This window comes from Cotesia typhae, unplaced genomic scaffold (genome assembly GCF_013202065.1).
Source record: "Cotesia typhae breed Kobodo isofemale line unplaced genomic scaffold, CoteBio_Ctyphae contig_33, whole genome shotgun sequence".
Lineage (NCBI taxonomy): Eukaryota > Metazoa > Arthropoda > Insecta > Hymenoptera > Braconidae > Cotesia > Cotesia typhae.
In genome coordinates this window covers 2,068,113-2,082,265 of record NW_027423741.1, presented here as the reverse complement: position 1 = coordinate 2,082,265, position 14,153 = coordinate 2,068,113, and the positions used below count along the sequence as shown (strand labels likewise).

The following is a 14,153-nucleotide window of genomic DNA, read 5'->3' as shown; positions in this document are numbered from 1 at the left end:
ACTTATTAAACCTCAGAAACTTTGCAGATAAATTATTTTATAATATAAAGAGCAGGGCTTTAAACAAAATTATTTTTCAATCAAAATTCGGTCAGTAAATTTTGAAACATTTATTCATATATATCAAAAATAATTCACGCTCGGAAAAAAATAATAATACCGATATTAGTAGCCGTAAAATTCTATCTGTGCACTAATAAACGAAAGCTTTAACAGATGTATAATTTATATATGACTAGATAAATCATGCTCGCCTAGCTCGTCCTCATTCTTTCAAAAATCCCGCGATTATCTCAGTCGACCAATCAACGACCGAATAAAAAAATTACAGAAGTTACGTAAAATGACTAAACATCCGGAATAAACTTTTTAGACAAGGACCCGAGAGGAACACAGGAAACATTTAAAGCCTTCCCCCTAGAGTTCTTTATCCTTTATAAAATCCACATTTCGCTTCTCTCAGCTGGTTAATTTTAATTCGCTGTATGTACATGCTGCACTCAACTTATTTTTCCATGTAATACTATTAAATTTTTAAATTAATTTATTTTTCAACACAAGTTAAAATCTAATATTCATTTTTATAAAAAGATTTATTCCAAATTGACATTTTACGCATCAATTCAAATACTTAATTTCTTATTTTTACCTTATCCTGCAAATACCCTACTCTGAACAAGTAATATGTGTATGTAACATGTACGTCACATATTTTATAAGTCTTTTAATTCATTTGCAATTTAAAAACTCTTTGATATATATCCTGATCATTTTTCTTTTTTTTTTTTAAATTGTAATTGCAGTTAGTTTTCAATAGATTACAATATTATTATTATTTTACTAAAGTTATTATAATTTAAATTTCTATACTGAAATGCAAGATTGTAATTTATAAATATTATTGAATAGAAAATGAATTTATTAAAAGATGGACTGCTTTGAGCTTCAATATCTGATAATATAATAAAAATGGTATTTAAATGTCAATGAATTAATACGAGGAGTTAAGTCTTTTATCAATGTCTTTAAGGAAAATAAATCATCTATTTTTTTTCACTTCAACTGAACTTGAGGTGCATTACTAAATTGCATCTTAAATATTTTATCTGATCTTTGCTTCTTCAATCGTAATGTGCACTACTCGGAAATATTCAATGTATACTCTTCTCCTATCCTCTTGGTCGGTCTATACATGTATAATATAACGTATAACGTCAATTGATTTTACAGATGGTTGAGTATTATTTCTATCATGACATCCAATAAATTATTATCCGGCGTCCAAGAATATTCATTTATACCGATTCTATTAAATATTTAAAATGTTAAAAATACTCTTTCGTTAATAAAACGTTAACTATAAACGGTGAATTTTATTAAAATTTTAATGAAAAAAAGTATCCATAATATTTAATTAAAACCTTAAAATCACCCCGAGTGGAGACACTGTTATTTAAAGAACTTTGACAATTTATCGGTACTTAAATTAAAATAGCATTACTCATTATCTTTCTCCTTTTTTTTCCGGCAGTTTAGTTAAGCTTTTTTTCTTATTTAATTTTTTTTTTTTTTTTTTTTTTTTTTTTACTTTAATCCCTGCTGGTAAAATGTATCATCAACGACACAGCAAGCCAGATAGATATATCTGCAATAACTATCGTCATGCTCGACTGACGAATAGATGTATCGTATATAAGGCAATGAAGAGATAGTAGAGATAAAGGCGCCCTCGGGACCAGTGAGTGACACGAAACAGCAATTTCGTTCCTACAACGTAACGGGTACATTAGCAAGGTTCTCCTGGCAAGTTGGCTGCTATGCGTACATTCTAGGATGCCAACACATATGTGTGCGATACGTGATATGTCTGCGACATGTGCCAATAATTATTTCCCGGGTTCGAGGGAACGATAAATTGTCCGAAAATTATCGTCATTAGCACACTCACCAGTCTCCAGTGTGCAAATTATTTTTTTATTACCATTGCTATACTGAATAATACTGCACAGTAGCTTTAATTATTTAAACTTTTTGCTTAAACATATAATACTCTGGCGAATCCCCAACTAGGTCACCCCTTAATCAGAGGAATTTATTTTCTTAAAATCTTCTCTTTTTTCCAGCCAGTTTTTTATTTAATAAATTGTAATTGTAATATAAATAAATTACATCTTAATACCAATTACTGAATTCTAAATTTGGTTTAAAAATTAACGATTCACTTTTAAAGTTAAATTGGTTTAAACATTTACTTGGGGGATTTCGGTAAGAAGAAACCGAGCTAAAGTTCTGTTAATACTTTTATTTCTTGTTCTAGTAGCTAAGGAAAACAAATTTCAATTGAAATTATTTAATAAACTCTTTGTTTGACAATTAATATTAAAAACAATTAAAAATATATCTGTATACACCGTTAAAAATCAAAAAACATTCAATTAATTACTTTAATGCCACTGAAATTAATTCTAACTATTTATTTTATAATTTTGAAAATAATTAAATCTATTTTTTATTTTTATTCAATGAAAAAAATTAAAAAAAAAAAACAAAGAGGAAAGTAATCCGAAATAGACAATTACTGGGATAAAGTAATATAGTCTTGTTAAGATTGAGACATATTCGGCGCCTAACGGATGATTGATGAAGATGGCTCAAGTAATATCCAATAGGACGAAATTTCCAATTTATTATGTTATTCGAATTGAACGGCTGGCAGGACAAAATCGGATTATCGTAACGGGGCTACCCGTAGTGGCGACCAGAGGGGGTGGAATCAAGACCGTGGGACATCCTACGGCCCGGAAACCGTGTCAGGATTACCAGTACACCCTGGGAATGGACAGTTGGAAATACGACTGTATATTGAAAGAGGCCGGAGGTTTACTTGATTATTTCACCTTCCACTATTCCCAATTATGCATGAATATGAATACAGATACACATACAATATTCACCTATACAAACTGTGATATCCATAAACATAAACATAAACATCAACACAAATTGAACAATAGCAATAACTAAAATAGAAACCGAAAAAGAAACTAAATCGACTTATCAATAACAACAACTCTTAGTGCTGGTCTGTCCGCCATTTTTCACTCGAATTAGTTAAGAGAAGTTACTTTTAGAAGCTTCTCTCAAAAGTTATCATTGATCTAGACATAAATTAACTTTTCAAAGTCTCCGAGTAAGTCAAACGCGTTGCCCGCGGCACCATCTCCGTCCTGGTACTGCCGGTAAAGTATATTTTGTATTATATTATATACATACATTTGTATACGTTAACATACATAGACATATATATCTGCAGTACATAAATACAGTTGAATCTAGTTGGTTAGAGTTGAACCCCCGTAGGAGGATCAGAGCCGGGTATTGCCGCTGGGTGTGCGGTAGTTTTATACAAATACTGGGTTGCCAGTACGCGGTGGTGGTTTCAACGTTGCGATCGACGAGCAAACCAGGATTATCGATCGATAACAAACGGTTATAAAATGATTGGAATTTGTTGAAGCATCCGTTAAAAGGGGGAGCTAGAGAAAAGTTGCGTTCGCTTAAACGTTATATAGAGGCTTAAGCGCTTCTGCATCCCTTTCCTCTCTACACTTTGTATCTAGTAGTGTGGCGTGTTGTGCTCCCGGTGTTGTTGGTGGTGTTGTTTTTGTTGGTGATGCTGAAACTTCCACCTACTCGGCTACATACAACGCTAAACCGGGATCTAGATTCATCAGGTGGAGTTTTAGGTCCCCGCTGTTATGTTTTAAAATGAGAAAATCGAGATTTTATAAAATAAAACCGCTCTAAATTTTTATTTTCCACCGCTGTACTAGTATAAAAGTGTTTATACAACATTTATTTTTAATTTTTCTGTTGTTACTTTTGTTGCTGATGCACCACGGTTTAAAGAATAATCGATTCGCCCATTCAAGTTTTTAAAACGAGTAAATCAATAGAGAAAATTTAACTAAACAATTTTGTGTAATCAAATGCTAACAAAGAGTGAATTTTAGTCAGTGAATTTCCTTTAAATTAATTTATAATTGAAGCAGTTAGCATTAATACCATATAGTCACGGGTATTGAACTACTAATTACGTTTATTGCATTTTGTCGGTCTCAATCGTCATTGGTGATTCTGTAATTTGTAGATTCTAACATTTACAAATATCCCTGTTTGTGTACACTTATACATTTAATACTAAATTACTAATGCAATTCCGCGGTTAATTTATTTATACAGATCAAATATTGTGTGTATGTATCTGTATTTATTTATATAAACATCTACGGATAGTAAAGTATTGCATGTTAGAATTAAACTCTTGTTTGTTGCTAATTTATGACACATAGCTTATTGGTAAATATTTAATTCATTGATATTATATTGTATCATCGCTTTCGTCATCGTCATCCTCATTCTCATCATCATCATCATCATCATTGTCGTTATCGTGATAATTTCCATCATAGCCATTATCATTTTCAACTGAATATTAAATCATAATAATACTCATGTTATTAAAACATACTTAAAGAGATAAAATTGTACATTGTTGTTAGAGTTGAAATTTAAAATATTTTACGCTGACATTAGTCAAATAAAATAACAATAACAATGATGATTATGATAATAATAACAGTAATAATAGTAATAATAATAATAAAAATGACATAATCCAAGATACGGAATATAAATAAATGAGTATCGTTCAAAGAGATCCACTTGAAAATGCAATTACTACAGAAACGTTATGAATTTTTTAATATTATTTCTATATAAATAGAGACTTTAGATTGAAGTATATTAAAATAAAATTATTATCATCATTATTATTACTTCTGTCATAAGAAAAAAAAAAAAAAAAAAATTAAGAAATTCAGTATTAATGTGTATTTAATTAATGATCTTATAACTCAGTAAAAGAGAGAAAGAAAAAGAAATAAAAGAAAGAAAAAAGATTTGTTAATAAAATTCGCGCACTAATCCCACCAATAGTATCTTTATTTCTCTATATCCCCCGAATTCGTGAATACATAACTCAATAGAAGCTTTTAAACTGAGGCTAAAAAACATTAAATAAAAAAGCAGGAATTTCGCGTACCAACCAAAATCTCCAATTCAGATTAAATAAAAAACAATAACAATAAAAAAATGTAAATTAATATTGAAAGCTATTGAATATTCTAAAGCAACCCGATTGAATCGTTATTATAAGCCTGAGGCGCATGACAACGTAATTATGGTTTTTGGTAAAAGTTTAAAAAGAGAGGAGGAATATGATACGTAACGTTCACTATAAATACTGGGTAATTGCCGCCCCGGGGGCAGTACCACACTCATGATAAACTTGCATTTTCCATCTCTTTCACTCGCTAAATATACATCATTTATATTCAACTTTTGTTTTTACTTCTTTACTCATTTTTTCCAACCCTCTCTCGCTCTTTTTTTACCAGTCGCTCTTATTTAGAGTTTTTTGTGTCTTCTATTCAATTCACGCTCATACCCGCTTTTCTCAATTAATATAACAGTCCACGAATACATTTATGATAACAATAATATTAATAATTATAACAATAATAATAGTAATAGTAATTTACGTATATTTATTGATTAAATGTCTTCTTTCAATTAATTTGTCAGTTGAATTATAAATTGCGCTTTTAATTGATTGAATACCAAAAGAAAAAATATATTTCTTCATAACTAAAAGTTATTTTTCTAATTATTTTAAATTAAACCCATCAATTCTTCTAAATTAATTTATTTTCTTCATTTAAAATAATAAAAATCTGATTAAATCCTCAATTCTCTCTTTTTTGTTATCACAATAATTATTTAAAAAATAAACATATAATAATTTGTCATAGATTTTATAAGACTCATGTATACTGAAGTGCATGTTACTTTCATACATGTTCCATGTGCCTTCTGACGTACATTCATACACATCGCATACATAAACTTCCACACACAGACAACACATACACCCACACTCGTCGTCGATAAATTACTCCACGGGTACAGTCTCACCCGTCCATGCTCGACGTCCAGAATCACCAAGATGAGATGAATCTTGTTGATGATGCTGGCCTCGGTTCAGCCGTACTGGCTCGATTGTCGCTGATGATCTCAATTATTATATTTTATTCTTCTGGTGCGCTTCTCGTGTTCCAACGTGTGATTTTATTCTCGTGTGGGCGGAACATCCGGAGCCGGTTAATTTTTTCACACAAAAACACTAAGTCTGTCACGCATTTTATTACTTTCATCAAATGTCACGCTTATTATTGTTGTTGTTGAAGGTAAAAATGGTCAACGATGGGAAAATCTAACATTTGCTACCAATCTAACGACGAAATAACTTTTAGAAAATTCAACGAAATACGAATTATTGTTTTACTGACAAAAACATGAGGAACACGTTACACGAGTCACAAGATTGTTAACACGTTGTCTATCTGACTTTTTATGTCTGACTCTACTTATCAACAACATAGTCACTACTTGGTTGGTGGCACCACTTTATGGACCACCTAGGTATGCAAGGGAATCGACGATATGGCTGACAGTGGCGGGATCAATTTATGATGTTTAATTATTTATAACTTTTTAAATATTCAATATTCAATTTATAGAAGAAATAAACATTGATGTTTTTTGAAGAAATAATTTGTTTTTTACTCACATTGGATCAGCCTAGAACACCAACTGCAATATCATCTGGATTCAGCTTCCACATTTAATTTTTCTGAAAAATTATTATTTTTTATTAGAAAGTAAAATCATAAAAAATTAGATTATTTTTTTTTTTTTTTGTTAAAAATATTGAAAAAAAAAATATCCAAAAGTTTTTAAGTATAAAAAATAAATTAAGAATTGAAAAATAATTTTTTTAAATATTTACATCAAGTGATAATTAATAAAAATTAACTTAGCCGAGATTTAAAAATTTTTTAAATTTTTTTTTAATGAAAAAATTATAAAAAAAAAATTTTTTTAAATGTCATTTGTAAAAAACTTTAAAAGCAATTTAAAAAAAATTTTTTTGCTCTAATTTAATTAATGAAAAAAAAATTAAAAACGAATGAAAATTTTTAGAAGTATTTTTTTAATAATTATTTAATTAAAAAAATTTTTTTAATTGAAAGCTGACGGCTAACTTCAGTGTTATTAAAAATTATCACTTAAATCAAATATTTATAAGTGTACTATAAACATAAACAAAATTAATTACTCGAAATAAATTTATCAGAATCGATATATATATATATATATGTATACATGTAGCAACCACGGTACGCTGAGCCATGCGGGCTGTGACGTCGTAAAATACCGATAACACTGACTAATTTCGCGGATTAAAAAAAACTATTTCAAAATATTAATCTTTTTAATATTTAAGCTAACTAGACCGTAAAAAAATACTCTAAAACCGAAAAAAAATTAATAACCGAAAAAGAATAAAAAAACTCCGAACGTACAATAGACAACAAACGACAATTTCTAAAATTTTAATTTAATCCGCTGACATCGGATAAATTTTATTAATTATTACTGTTATACTGATTAATACCCGTTATTTTATGACTTTAGCGTTATTAATTGAGTAAAAGTTACTTAAAAACTAAAAAAATATTGGAGAAAATCAGCGCGACGCGGCTAGTGTCATTTGTTTCGAACAAATAACAACATGGCGTCGAAGGAAGGTGAGTGAGCAAAAACGAGGGAAAAATCAACGTCGCTTATTGGCGGACGTTGCGCATGCGCAAGCAAATTGCGCAGTTAGAGTTTTCGCGCTCAATTCAAATTAAATAATATATAAATGTAAAACAAAATTCAATAATTGAAAAAAAAATTAATTATTAAAATTTTTAAATTATAAAGTAAATTTTTATTCTTATCAAACAATTATTGTTATTATTTATTTACTAAAAAATATGGGACAGCTGATTATTATTCAATATTCCTTGTGTAAATTTAGAATTATTTTTTTTTTTTTATAAATTTTATGAAATTTAATTGCGCAGATAGTTGATAATTTAAAAAATTTTTGTAAATAATAAATTGTGACAAAAAAAAATTAACATAGTAAAAATTTTAATAAATTAAAAATGCAATTTTTTAAAAATAATTTTTTAAAAAATTAAAAAACTGTCAAGTAACAGCTAAATTTAATGTAAATTAATTTAATCTTAATTTAATATCATATAAATTTTGCTTTTTTATAAAACAAAAAAATTTTATAAATTTACAAGTCCACCCGGTATTTACGGCACTTTCTTAACTCCGTATGACGACCATGTGATTATTTCAAGTGTTTACAATTATATAAAAAAAATTGTTATTACTAATAAAAAAATAAGTGTTATAAACAAAAATTAAGTTAAATATGTTCTCAAGACGATTGAGAATTTTATTGAGCGTACAGAAGCAATTATCACGAGTAAGATTCCAATCAGCAGCAATAACTCGTCAAGTTAACCTCAAAACAGTTTGCAATGATCAACAGAAAACAATCACTAATTCAAAACAAATTCATACTCTGTCACCGGCCCTGCATCAGTATGTAAAACACTCAAATTCGCAATCACAAAACAGCCAGTTAAAATACGACAATGACGAAGAAAATGACTCTGAGAGTGAAGAAGAAGATGCCGAGAGCTCAGAAAAAGGTACCGGTGTTAGACTAACTGAAAATTTATACGCATATAAAATTTTAAAAAACAGTAGCAAAGTAAGTACGATAGTTCCTCTATTAATTCCCGAAGAAGACGTACCCGAGGATGTGGTAGCGAGGATCCTTGAAAAAAACCACGAGGATTACAGTCCCACAGAAGTTCTCGAAGACTTTCGTCTTCTGAGCTTCCACCGTGGCCGCCAAAAAACGGGACTGCTGACTGCTGAAAAGCATCAGAATATTTTGCAAACTCTAAAAAAATATCTCAATGATTTTAGCGATGAGGAGCTGTGGAGTCTGTTCCAGTATATTGAATTGTGGTACCCCATGAAATTGTCAACCAAGCAACCGCTGTTAATTGAACTGGAGAAAGCTATGGATCAGGAGTGCCTTATGCGTATGAATATTTGGAGTGTTGATGAGTGGCTGAAAACATGTGATCTCTGGTATCATTTACGTCAATTACGGGAGTCTAAATTTGTATTCAGGTGTATGAAAAAATTAGGACGCAAACCTAGTAAACTGACTGCTGGAAATTATCTACACTATATGTTTTTATTTAACATTTCGAGGAAGGCGGATTTAAATATGTATGAATTAGAGTACCGACTTGAAAAATGTGTCAATCAATTTAACGGCAATGAGCTGGGTATTATTTCTATGGGATTTTTTAAAACATGTACGCCTATAATAAATCCAGCGTTGTTAGAAAAAATAATTGATAATTGTATCAAAGACATTAATCAAATAGAAGAAATTTCATTTACTGCTATCATGAAAATAACCAGGTATTTAAATGATACTAAAGTTTTAATTTTTTGATTTTTTTTCATTTATTCAATTACAACAAAAAAATATTTTTTAACAATTGCATGGGTAATTTTTTAAATTTTCTACATGTGAAATTTTTTTAAAAATAATTTTTCAATAAAATAAAATATCAAAATATTTTAAATTTTTATAACAAATCACTTACAATACTAAAAGTGCTTCTAAAAATTTTCACTGATAATTTTCTTTAATTTTTACATGTGAAATTTTTTTTATTACAAATTAATTGTCATAAAATTCTAAAAAAATTTCTAATGTCTGTTAACATAAAAACATTTAAAAAAAAAATGATAATTTACTTGAATATTTTTTCAGGTACAGCATAGGCCTCAATAACTTGGGAAAATTTAGAAAATTGTTGTATGCTGTAAAACCAAGGATTCCAAGTGCTTCTACCACTACTCTGGTCCATACTGCTCATGCAGCAGCTACTGTTTTAGCTTATGAAAAGGAAGTCATCGATGAAGTTCTAGACAAGTAAATTGAATACTCAGTTAATTAAGAAAAAATATATTTTAAGATTGTTAATTAATATAATTTATTTACATATAAAGGTTTGTATCATGTATATCTACGGCAAGACTCAAAGACTTGGAGAGGATGTTGTTTTCTTTGGCAATTTTTAAGTATCCGAAAGAATCGCCGCAATATAAATTAATAATTGACGAGCTTAGAAATCCAAGACGAACAGCCGAATTAAAAAAGTATATATAATCTAAAATTAATTTCAAAATTATCAATGTGTGATTTATTAAATAATTTTTTTTATTATAAGGTTCTCAAAATGTTTAACCACCTCGTTGATGCACCTCTCTTACGCTGATATCTATCCTCAAGACTTGATCGCAAAAGTACTGAGTCCTGAGTATTTAAAAGAAGTGTTTAATAATAATGCGTTTAGAATCGGACGTGAATGCATGGTAGTAGACATGGGGCTCAAAATCGAAGTACCAGAGTACAAAGGTCCCTTTTTGCCAGAAAGAGTTATTAATTATTTGAGCAAGGTAATTAATAGTTGCAATAAAAAAAATTATTTCTTATCAAAATATTGATAATAAATTTTATCCACAGCGATACAGTTCATCGGAAATAGACGTGGGTGATCCAACAGGAAAAGTTCCATCTTTTCAAAGATTTACTTTAGAGTTTGTTCAGCTCCTGAAAGAAGCAGTAGGTTCAAAAGACATCATCGTTTTACAAGTCCTACCACATTTACAAAGATCCGAAGTTTTAATGTGCATCGATAAAGAAAATAAAATTGTACCAGCAACTCCATATTTTCAAAAAATCGATTTTTCTTCGATAAAATACGCCCCCAAAGAACCAACCGATTGCAGGTGGTTGGCTTTTATTCTTGCGTCGCATAATCATCTCTTCCGGGGCACTACCGAGCCCTGTGGTACTTTAGAAGCTAAAATAAGGCAACTTAAAAAAATTGGCTACCATCCAATTGTGGTAATTATTTTACTTTTTATTATCTATTTGATTTTTATTTTTATGTACACATTTTACAAGAGATATATTTATCTGATAAATTTATTTCAGGTACCTCATGCCTCGTGGTACCAGTCAGTGAAAACTTTAAAAGAAAAGAAGCAGTATCTTAAAGAACTTTTATTACAACATGATGTCAATGTACAATCACAAATTTAAATGTCAAAATAACATGTATACAAATGCATTATCTCTAGACCTTAATCCTTGACACTGTGGTAGATAGTAGTTACATTTTTATAATTATTATAACAATAACACATTCATAATAATCATGATAGAAAAAATTTATTAATATGAGGAAGACGATTATTATTATTATTATTATTATTATTATTATTATTATTATTATTATTATTATACTTATTAGTTATTAGTTATTTTATATTAAAATGAGGTAACATTTTATTTCTTCTTTTTTATTTTAGTAAAAATAAATAGTTATTATAAATAGCAATAACTACATGTACACTGAAAAAAAAAAAAATTAACTTGAATCAAGCAAAATTTACTTAAAGGGCACACCCAGTGTAAAATTAAAAAAAAATCAATTTTTTAAGAATTTTCCAGCTCAAACCAAGAAGACGAAATTCTTCAAAATTATTTACTTGATTCAAGTAAATTTTTTTTTCTGTGTATATTTTATCAATCAAGAGCCGAGTGTAACATTTTTTTAGTGTATTCATAAGTAACAAAAAGAGTTGCTGTTGCTGGTATTGTTCTTACGAGTGTTGGTTTTAACCCATTGTAAAGCGCTGATATACCTTCATTTCTCGCTATTTGTTTCATAATACCTAACGCGGGTTTACTTAAATTTTGTACCTAAAAAAAAATAATTAGTTGTATAAAAAAAATTTATTGAATGTATTATCTTAATGTAACCTTGGATTCTTAGAAAAACTTACTTGAATACGACTTTTAACCACATCAGCAGGAAAAATAACCAGCCAAAGCACTGTCCCACCAACAGCTCCAGCAGCCATTGTCTTCAGCGGGCCAATTTCGTCACGGCTCTGTCCAGGTTTGGCTAAGAATCCTCTGGTGAGTTCATATCCACCGAAAAAGAAAAAGTAACCGGGCATTTCTCTAGCAATAGTTGACGAGAGTCCCCTAAACAATCCCAAAAATCCATTTTCACGGATTATGGATTTTGTTAATGTCCAAGGACCAATGTGTCGCTTAAGATAAAATTAACGCTTTTAATTATTTTAAACAGCTTTATATGAAAGTATAATTTTGACATTTTATTCAAAACTTACAGTGACATTACCCTGCTGGGATTGAACTTCTCTCATCGCTTGCAGTCGACATTTAACCAGTTCAGTTGGGCATAAAGTTAAAGAAGAAAAAAATGCAGCACAAAAACCAGCACACGCGTTATCAAACGAATTTAAACTTTTCATATCGGGTTTACCTGTATTGATAAAAAAATAATGAGATTGAATTTAGCAGTCACTAGACAATTTTTTAACTTTTTTTTTAACAAACAAATTTGTTTAAAAAAATTATTTTTTAATAATTACATTTATTATTTTTTTAAATTTCTACATGTCAATTTAAAAAAGAAATTTTTTTTACTATAATTTATTTGTTATAAAATTATTAAACATTCACTTGATTAATTTTCATTGAAAAATTAATTCAAATTTGACAATTATTTAAAAACAAATCAAGTAATAAAAATTAAATTTTAGCCGATATTTGTACATTTTTATAATTTTTTTATTGAAAAAAAAAATTAATAAAAAAAAAAATTTGACATGTAGAGAGACTGAAAAATTCTAAATGCAATTTTAAAAAAAAATTTTTTTACTTGTAATTTTTATTGATTCAAAAAAATCAATAATTTTTAAGTGTCTGATAATTTTAGTATCATGATCAAGTAATTTATGATTTATTACCAATAAGACGTGCTATAGCTGTCTGACAACCACCATAAGCAGCAAATAATACTGAATTTTCAGCGACATTTGCTACAATAGCCGGAACTGTTCCTGCATACAATCCTCTAGCTAAACCATCAGCTTTAAATGTCTTAGTAAAACAGTCGACCATGCCATTGTACATACTAGGAAAGGTTTGCATTTTAACTTTAACAGTGTCCAGCGGCTGGCCGACATAAACAAGTGCAATTCCACCTGTAAAATAAAATTCATTATCTAACAAATCGTACAAAAATTAATCTCGTGATTCATGATAAGTTTAAACTGATAACATTTCTCTAAAAAGCAGATAAAATTAATCCCACTAGAGTATTAATGTAATTAAACGCTCTAATTAATAAATTAACAACCACAGTATAAATGTTAATTAAAAAATTAATTAAATTTAAATATTACCCAGCGACCCAGCAGTAAAATCAATGAAGCCTGTTTTGAGGTGTTGTAATTTGTTTGTTTGAAATCCAATCGATTCTAAAGCCATTTTTTCAACTCCTCGTTGTTCTTTTTGAACTATTGTTGGCTTGGAATTATTAAACAATTGTTATTAGTAATTACAAATTGGAAGAATATAAAATAAGCCGGGCACTGATGAGTGATAACCGAATTCAATGAAATGAGCTCCTTGGATCCACTGGCCAGCTATCCGATGATTACATCAGAACACATGGACACATGGTACACATTCCCCCACCAGTTTTTTTATTTTTCTTCTACACAGGCTCACTTACATACATTATACATGCGTTATAAAGTTCCTAGATTGTTGAAGTGTTGATTATTTATTTATTAATTATTTATGACACATTTTGTGATTACTTTTGAAACTCTGCGCATGCATGACAGCAATAATATCACTTTGTTGTAATTATTAGTTCTCAGATTGTAAAATAAATAAATATCAATATACTTTAAATTAATTAAATTAATTGAATGGAATTAAAAATTATTTTTCACTTATAATATTAATTAAATATATTTTTAAATCCAGAATTTAAATAATTTATTTATTAAAAAATTCTAAAAATTAATAAATAGCTGCTAAATTAATTGTCATTGAAAAATAATTAATCTAAAAAATTACACGCATTGTTTTTTAAGTTTTTTACAATTGAAAATTTTTTTTTATTTTTTTATAATAATTTTTTTATTAAAAAAAAAAATTTTTTTAGATGTCGGCTAATTTAAATTACATAAAAAATTGC

The 14,153-nt window shown here is 28.6% G+C and overlaps 3 protein-coding genes across 13 annotated transcripts in view; 1 reads left to right on the top strand and 2 right to left on the bottom strand.

Moving 5' to 3' along the window:
* Positions 1–7,683, bottom strand: part of Heph (polypyrimidine tract-binding protein 1 heph) — a 166,498-nt gene extending 158,815 nt beyond the window's left edge. For 9 of the 11 annotated variants that reach the window (XM_074241063.1, XM_074241070.1, XM_074241072.1 and 6 more), the window contains exons 1-2: positions 7,241–7,682; positions 6,692–6,754 (exon numbers count right to left, since the gene is read on the bottom strand). The gene's annotated coding sequence lies outside the window, so the exon portion shown is untranslated. Of the gene's footprint in view, positions 1–6,691; positions 6,755–7,240 lie in introns of all 11 variants that reach the window. The other 2 variants (XM_074241073.1, XM_074241074.1) reach the window with 1 other exon arrangement.
* A 601-nt stretch (positions 7,684–8,284) lies between these two features.
* LOC141526208 (FAST kinase domain-containing protein 5, mitochondrial) lies at positions 8,285–11,416 on the top strand. Its single transcript, XM_074241059.1, has 6 exons — positions 8,285–9,471; positions 9,830–9,991; positions 10,069–10,218; positions 10,290–10,518; positions 10,586–10,969; positions 11,060–11,416. The coding sequence occupies exons 1-6, from the start codon at positions 8,396–8,398 to the stop codon at positions 11,165–11,167; spliced, it is 2,109 nt and encodes a 702-aa protein (XP_074097160.1). The 5' UTR covers positions 8,285–8,395; the 3' UTR covers positions 11,168–11,416.
* On the bottom strand, positions 11,114–13,689 carry LOC141526213 (mitochondrial ornithine transporter 1). Its single transcript, XM_074241080.1, has 5 exons — positions 13,348–13,689; positions 12,910–13,146; positions 12,268–12,422; positions 11,914–12,186; positions 11,114–11,830 (listed from the first exon to the last, which is right to left on the bottom strand). Exons 1-5 carry the CDS (start codon positions 13,430–13,432, stop codon positions 11,654–11,656), a joined length of 927 nt encoding a protein of 308 aa, XP_074097181.1. The 5' UTR covers positions 13,433–13,689; the 3' UTR covers positions 11,114–11,653.
* Between the last annotated feature and the right edge of the window lie 464 nt (positions 13,690–14,153).

What these genes read in the sequence shown, in the direction of transcription:
- LOC141526213 (XM_074241080.1), bottom strand. Translation starts at nt 13,432, where the DNA reads ATGGCTTTAGAATCGATTGGATTTCAAACAAACAAATTACAACACCTC. An exon ending in TTTTACTGCTGGGTCGCTGG is followed by an intron (nt 13,147 to 13,347) that starts GTAATATTTAAA and finishes TTTATTTTACAG; the next exon opens with GTGGAATTGCACTTGTTTAT. An exon ending in AGCTATAGCACGTCTTATTG is followed by an intron (nt 12,423 to 12,909) that starts GTAATAAATCAT and finishes TTATCAATACAG; the next exon opens with GTAAACCCGATATGAAAAGT.
- LOC141526208 (XM_074241059.1), top strand. Translation starts at nt 8,396, where the DNA reads ATGTTCTCAAGACGATTGAGAATTTTATTGAGCGTACAGAAGCAATTA. An exon ending in GCTATCATGAAAATAACCAG is followed by an intron (nt 9,472 to 9,829) that starts GTATTTAAATGA and finishes ATATTTTTTCAG; the next exon opens with GTACAGCATAGGCCTCAATA. An exon ending in CGAACAGCCGAATTAAAAAA is followed by an intron (nt 10,219 to 10,289) that starts GTATATATAATC and finishes TTTTATTATAAG; the next exon opens with GTTCTCAAAATGTTTAACCA.